Here is a 7263-nt window from a genome sequence, read left to right on the forward strand (position 1 = left end):
GCCAGCTTTTCGGCGGATGGTGAAGGTGATCAGCTCGTGGTCGCTGTCACCCCGCTTCCCATCGATCACTAGGTCGCCGACTAGGTCATCCCCCGTAGCCAGTACCAGGTCGAGCAGCGCTTTGCCTCTCGTTGGCCCATAGACTTCTTGAGTCAGGTAGAGGTCATCCACGCACGAGAGGAAGCTCTGCGACCGCTCAGATTTTGCTGAGCGATCCTCCCACGAGATGTCCGGGTAATTGAAGTCACCCATGACAACCATGGTCCTGGAGCAAGCTGCCTCAGCCAGTTCCTGGGCAAACTCCTGGTCAAGCTCAGGACTTTGAGTCGGAGGTCTGTAATAGACTCCCACCATTGTGTCCCCTGTGCCGTGTTCCCCACGGATTTTAACCCAGAGGGTCTCCAGCCGTCCACCCTGGTCGCCAATATCGGCTTGCAGGGACGTGTAGCTTTCCTTAACATAGAGAGCTACCCCCCCGCCCCTTTTCTCTACACGATCCCTCCTGTACAGGGTATAGCCATCTATCCCCGTGGTCCAGTCATGGGTGGAGTCCCACCAGGTCTCCGTTATCCCTATGACATCGTAATTGTTTGCACTGAGCTTATTAGAATAAAATTATTCACTAACTACACTATATATCCCCCCTGTATTTACCTTTTATTCTGAAGAGATATACATTCAGGATCATGAAACTTAACACAACCACCAGGATCACGCTCAGGGCCACCATCCAGGGATTCACGCTTGGAAAAAAGAGAGCTGAAAAACAAGATGCCCAGGGCTTGCTTTAGTTTCTTATTGGTGAAAAAAAATCTAATGTATTTATTTCAAGGCCATCCATTAATAGTTCCTCTCAGGAGTTGACTGAGATATGAATGACAGCAGCAACTCAAGACAGGATGCAAAAAATCACAAATATGTACTGACCTGCGATCGTGATTTATCATGAATAAACAAGATATATGCTATCTCACCTTTACATGGCTAAGTGGAAATTATGTAGCCATGTAACTGCAATTTTTTGCAATTATGCAGTATTTGGATTCTTGTTCTATCTCTAATGGAAGAGGATGGATCTTTATGTGACCCTGCTAGAAACTAAATCCAGAAATACTTTAAATCCTCCTCCATGTTCTCCATCATGAAACAACTGCTAGCCGTAGGTTGGTTTTTTTCTGAGTAAAGCTTTGGGATCTATGTAGAATTATACACATGCTCCAGTATCTTCACAGCCATAGTACGGGGTATTGAGCATGCCCAGAAGGAAGGTCTAGGGCAAGCACTATTATGTATCTAAACAGTGCATAAAAGCTAAAAAAAAAAAATCACACTTACAGAACTATATGCTAAAGGGTCCTGCATTCAGAAAAGCCAGGGTCAGACCCTACTCAGGGGAGGGGAGGTGTGGGTTTGGACCTGAAGTGGGAAGGAGGGGCAAAGTGGGGTCAGACCTGAGCTATTTGCTAGTACCATTATAAGCACTTATAAGCATAGCCACATCTATGCTAGAGGCAAAGTGCACAATTGTTGTGTATATTGTACAGTTATTCAATCATAGGTCATCTTTACACATGGGTGTAGTGGGTGCAGGGGGTGGAGGGTGTTTAATTCGAGTGTCTCCCACGGTCTGAAGTACTCAGTGTTGTGTGCTTCAAAATGGTGGTGGTGGCAGTTTAACTAAAGCTTGTTGGGCGAGCATTAATTAAAGAGCCCTCACCACCATTTTGAAACTCGGGCACGCTGAATACACGTGACACGGAGGCTGCAGGAGCATCCTAATTAGAACATTCCAGCAGACTCGATTAATTGACTTGGCTCTGATGCACTCTAATTAGAAAGCAGAAGAGCAGTATCGGGTACGTGCACAGGTGCGCACAGAAAGGCTAATTAAACCCCCCCCACACACACACACACACACACTCCACAGCCGCCTGGAGCACATCTGTAAATGACCTGAGCACGTAGGGAAGGGCAGAATGATTCAGGAGCACAACTGCTACGGAAAAGGCCTTTTAAAAAAACACCTGCCCCACTTAACAACCCTTAAAAGAGGAGCGACAACTCACAACTTAGTTAATTTTACATGATAAATAATGAACAGTGTTGCAGTGCAGTGAAAAGCCTTTAAGAATTCACAAATAACTCAGTACTGGTAGATAAATGCTACCAAAATACCCATTACATACCCACTAAAAATACACTTAGGCAATCCTGAGAGCACAGAAACATCCTGCATTGTTATTTTGAGTGACTGTGTCTGCCAGTTTCTTTAAGATAAAATTTCAGAAGTTAGAGTGAGATAAAATCTGGATTCTGATAACTGCAAATACACAGTTCAATGGATCTCTATTATGACCCTGTGGAAATGCTAGCCATGTGTGTGTTTGCTTCATGTTTCACTTGGTTTCCAGCGGAGGCGGGTCACTGGAGGCCTTGGATGGAAACTGACCTGATATATAAATTGCTGATTCCTTCTCTCGGTCGAGGAGGCTGTTCCTGACCCAACAGGACAAGTTCTGGTTTGGATGTCTGTTTATGACAACAGAAATTTCTGTTTCAAACAGGCCATTTGCCTTTGGGGATTTTATTTCAGAAAGCGATGGTATATGATGCCCCTGGGCATTTCTCCACAGCACCTGGGGCTCTGGGTACCACTCAGCTGATCGACACGTCACGCGGATCCCTCCAGGCTGGTAATCCTCCACAGAGATGATAGGATTAGAGCCTACAGCTAAAAAAGAAAGAAATTATATTTCTTAAATCTATGAGTCAATTTTGCAAAGGACTGTGGAAATCTTATTCCTGCTTTCAAGAAGTTCTAGATATTGCAGAGCAGGGTAGAAATGCTATTAATGACTATAGAGCCTAGATATTCCTGGATGTGATAGCTGACAAATTTTGTCATCAAATAGTCATTAAGCCAATGAGAAATTATGGTAATTCAGATCTGATTTTGGTAGGTAATGAGGGCATTTATAAAAGACTGTAGGCTTCAGACATGTAGGCTGTAGGCTTCAAAGACTGAAACACCAGAATACAAAGTGCAGACTCTGGACCCAGCACAAGCCTGACTCATTAAGTTTGCATGCTAGCCATAAGCGAAGTGTAGCTAGTTGAAATCCTATTACATGACAGTGTGTTTTTATTGACTGAATACAGTAAGGCAGACATGAATAATCATTGGTTGCCAGTAAAGATAATTTTCTGCAGAGCTACAAAGTATGGCTATAAGAAAAGTCCTCAAAGCCTGTTTCTGAGTAACCACAGAATGAACCTTTGCAGACAAGACATCTAGCAAAGGAAAGAAAGCAAATGGCATGTCCAGCTGAAGCAGATCAGATTAAACAGATCACAGGGGCTTAAAGAAGGTAATCCAAATATATTATATTATCGCTTTATCTTATATTAATGATCAATGTAATTAAATTTATTGAATATTGTTTTATAATAGATATTTGTGTTCAAGTCTCTTAGATGTAAAAACAAAGCAGCCTCGTCAGTGAAAACTCTAAAGTAGGTGAAAGGAAGAGGATAAGAAATCCTCCCTTCCCAGAAGTGTACATTTTTTAGGAACATAAATCCCAACCAATTGACATCATCCAAGTGCACAACAGACTGGTTCAGTTCACCTTCAAAAGTTTCCATGAAACAATGACATTTGAACAAAGGCAATCAGAGAACAGTTAGTAGATTATTAGAAGAAGCCATGTTTAAAGATAGGTAAAGGCTGGAGGGAAAAGGGGAGGGGGTCGCCCCCCATGACTGAGTGGTGGTAATTAAGGGGATTGTAGGTGTATCTTAATTCCGTGTCTAAACTTGCAAAAGAGGTCCTGATCACAGGGTAGAGTCTTGTCTCTCTAGAGGCTGAATGGTTACAAGGTTTTGCTAAGAAGGGCTGGTTGTAGAAAATAATCCTGGGAACTGACTGACTACAGATTGACAGGGTTCAAATTAAATGGAAAAATAAGCAAATTAGGACTGTAACTCAGGTTTGGGACTGCAAAGGAGAAAGGTTTATCTTGGGAGAATAGCTGGGCTTTTTCAGTCTACCAAAACTGAGGCAGAAAGGGATGTGTTTGCTATCTGTAACTATATTGGGGAGTAAATATGATGAAGGAAAAAGCAGTATTTAGTAGGGCTGTGCGAAATGGCACCATTGTGTTTCACCTTCAGTTTCGACAGGTCGAGGGAACAGAGTTCCTTTTCGAATTTCATTTCAATTTGAAACAGCTGTTCTTGTCCGTTCCATCGAAATAGAAAGGCTATTTCGATGCTGTTTAGACGTGTCACTGGGGACAGGGAGTCAGCTGTTTCCACTTCAGAATGAGTTGAAACAGCATCAAAACAAAACAGCTGGTGAAATTTCGCACAGTCCTACTATTTAGGTTAACAGACAATCTGGGTTCCAGAAAAAATGGTTATAACTTGAACATGAATAAATTTAGGCTGGAAATTAGACGGTCCTAAGCAGTGAGAAATCAAGAGCAAAGAAAAACTAACTGCTTTCAAGATGTTGCTTCAAATTATTAAAATACTGACAAAAATTGAAATATGTTTCTGAAATGTGAAAACGGCTAGATAAAATTGAAATACAGTGACTAATTGTAAAGTAATTCATACACAGATTCCAAGAAGTTGGCATATTTCGAAAGAGAAAAAACCTGAAAACCATGCAGAGATGAACTGACACAAGCCACTGACCTGCTACCTTCAGTCCTATTACAGCTTCTTCATTAGTAATGCCATCTATGACAAAGCAGGTGTATTGCCCTTCATCTGAAGGCCTGATATTGAGAATCCTCAAGGAAACATTTCCATGTGTGAGGCCATCTTTCCAAAACGCTGTCCTTGTCCTGTATTCTGGCATCTGTCCTTCAAACTGATCTGTCCCATCGCGGTACAGATGAACATAATATGTGAACTCAGACCGGAACCACCTCACTTCCATGTTCTCAGCGCTCATGTTGGGGGACAGGCGGCATGGCAATACGATCTCTTCCCCCACAATGGCAGTGACTGGCTGATCAGGTCCAACAACTGTAAACTGGGCTGTAAAATGTACCAAAAACATCCCAAAATAAGCTCAGAAGTAAAAAGAGAAACCCAAGATACTCAACATCAAATGGATACCCACCTGGCAGAGTTTCAGCCTGGACTGGGAAAAGGACAAATAACTGAAAACACAGGCTTAAAACAGAAAGGGCTGAGCAACTCGAACTGCAACTGACTGCCCAAGCTAAGATATTCAGTGTCTGGGAACGGACAGAATATCCTGAATAAGTACAACATATGTATTTCCTAGTAATAGAAATGTCAACATTTTTCACTGGACATTTTCTGAACATTGTATCCCATAAAATGTGTTGGTGCCTTGATGTTTTAATCGCATTTTGGGATAAGATACAAATATGAAATCATTGAAATGTCATTTTAAAGAGAATTTTCCCCCTCAATATTGGTTTTGAAAAGCCAGTGGAGTGACGAGAAGGAGGATGTTAGGATACTGTGAGAGTGAGGAACATAGAAGCACACAGAACTATGGAAATATAATCGGGTGATAGATAAAGAGCTATTCTCCTCTATGGTTGGGGACAAGGAGGAAAACTTTTAATTTTAGATGTATTTATTGTTTCTTCCAACACAGTGATGTTAATACAACCTGGAACTTCTCACAGTTTCTTTTCCATTTTCCATAAAAGACTACAATTGGTGCAATGGGTTAATAAAAAACTAAATAAACCTTTCAGCAGCAGAAGAGGACACATTAATATGGAGCAGATATCTACAGATACCTACCTGATTCCACCTTGGAAATATGAAAAGTAATGAAGAATGTGAGAAAACCAGGCAGCGATGTGCAGACTCTGCAGATTTGGCACAATGAGGAACGCATCTTCTTCTAGGAAACTTGATTCAAAAGCACAAGGGGACGGCAGGAAAGAATTCACCTGGAGAACATCGAGCGCCGGTTACCACCTTTGTGTATTGGATTAAATAGCAGGAGGACAGCACATACAAGTATACAAGGGGAACAACCTTGGCTTGAATAAACTTATGAAAGTATAGACTTGAAGCAGGTTCTGAAACTGAAATTCCACAGAAATTCGGCAACTGAAACAGAAAGTCCAGGGGTATCCTTGATAACTCCCTCCCTCTTGTCCCCTAAATGAAAAATCATGTGCTGTGTCAGGTGATGATAAAGAGCTTTCATTACATTTTGGACCGTGTTAAATGAATGAGATCTAGAATCATAATACTGTGCAGTCTTAAAAAAAACCCATGGGGTCCAGATACAGTTACATGCCAATATAGCTGCTCAAAGCAACATGAGATTTGTCCTCTTCAAGATCTTCAGAGTATTGCATAGACGGCTGTGGCAAAAGAGGGGAGTGTTGATCCGTACTGCATAATGAGCTGTATGCTCTGCAGTGTGGAGATAGTCTTCTTCCCCTTTAGTTTGGGTGTTTTGTGGGGGATTTTTGTTCTTTTCTGAGGTTTTTGTTTTGTTTCATTTTAGCTATGATATCTGTAAAGTATTTTTAATGAAATTATTTGTGAATGTACAAGTAATTTAGTTTTTGCATCAATAATAAGAAAGTCAAAGGATTATCTAATCTCTGTATTATTACATAACCTAAAAATGGGGTGTTTTAGAGGGTATAAAGGGTCTCCTGAATGTTTCTCAAACAACCCAAGGTCACCTACCTGACTGATCCTGCTGAGCAGTGTCGTGCTGTGCTCTGCCTCCGAAACATGACTTCGGTTTTGTCAGGTTGGAAAAAGTTTTTCAGAATGTCAGATAGCAATTTCCACGTCTAATTCCTGCAGTAAAAGAGCCATAGGGTTTAATTGTAGCTTTTCTGTCCAGTTTTTAAGTTTCAAACTTCTGTATGCATTTTCATCTTGCAGAAGTTGTCACATCGGAAAGTGAAAGGAAGAGCAGGTTCCTGGGCAGGGCGCAGCCTGCTGCACATGCGCAGACAGGAGCACGTACGTGTCCAGGCTCCCAGGGAAACACCATTTCTACCTATGCAAAAGGACATTTTTGGCACTTTATGTGATTAAAGCCTGCTATTTACACTCACAAGGGGAAACAGAAAGTGTTGCGTGTGTGGTGGGGACTTTTAGATTCCCCCGAAAACAGTCTGGCCCTAAGAGGTTTTGAGTCCTTTGACCTTAGTAAAAAGCATTTCCTGCCACTAACTCTTAGTGAGCCAAAGAACTTGTCTGGAAAGGGGAAAGGGAACAGAAGTCCCAGGGAAA

General features: G+C 41.8%; 1 protein-coding gene across 1 annotated transcript in view; it reads right to left on the bottom strand.

Annotated features, from left to right (window-relative positions):
- LOC102371514 (butyrophilin subfamily 1 member A1-like) overlaps positions 1-6944 on the bottom strand; it is a 19441-nt gene extending 12497 nt beyond the window's left edge. Inside the window, exons 1-5 of the mRNA XM_025192036.1 lie at positions 6706-6944; positions 5797-5948; positions 4702-5049; positions 2450-2731; positions 655-759 (exon numbers count right to left, since the gene is read on the bottom strand). Of these exons, the coding sequence (XP_025047821.1) occupies positions 655-759; positions 2450-2731; positions 4702-5049; positions 5797-5893 (832 nt within the window). The 5' untranslated portion in view covers positions 5894-5948; positions 6706-6944. The remainder of the gene's footprint in view (positions 1-654; positions 760-2449; positions 2732-4701; positions 5050-5796; positions 5949-6705) is intronic.
- Between the last annotated feature and the right edge of the window lie 319 nt (positions 6945-7263).

Source organism: Alligator sinensis, unplaced genomic scaffold (genome assembly GCF_000455745.1).
Source record: "Alligator sinensis unplaced genomic scaffold, ASM45574v1 scaffold900_1, whole genome shotgun sequence".
Lineage (NCBI taxonomy): Eukaryota > Metazoa > Chordata > Crocodylia > Alligatoridae > Alligator > Alligator sinensis.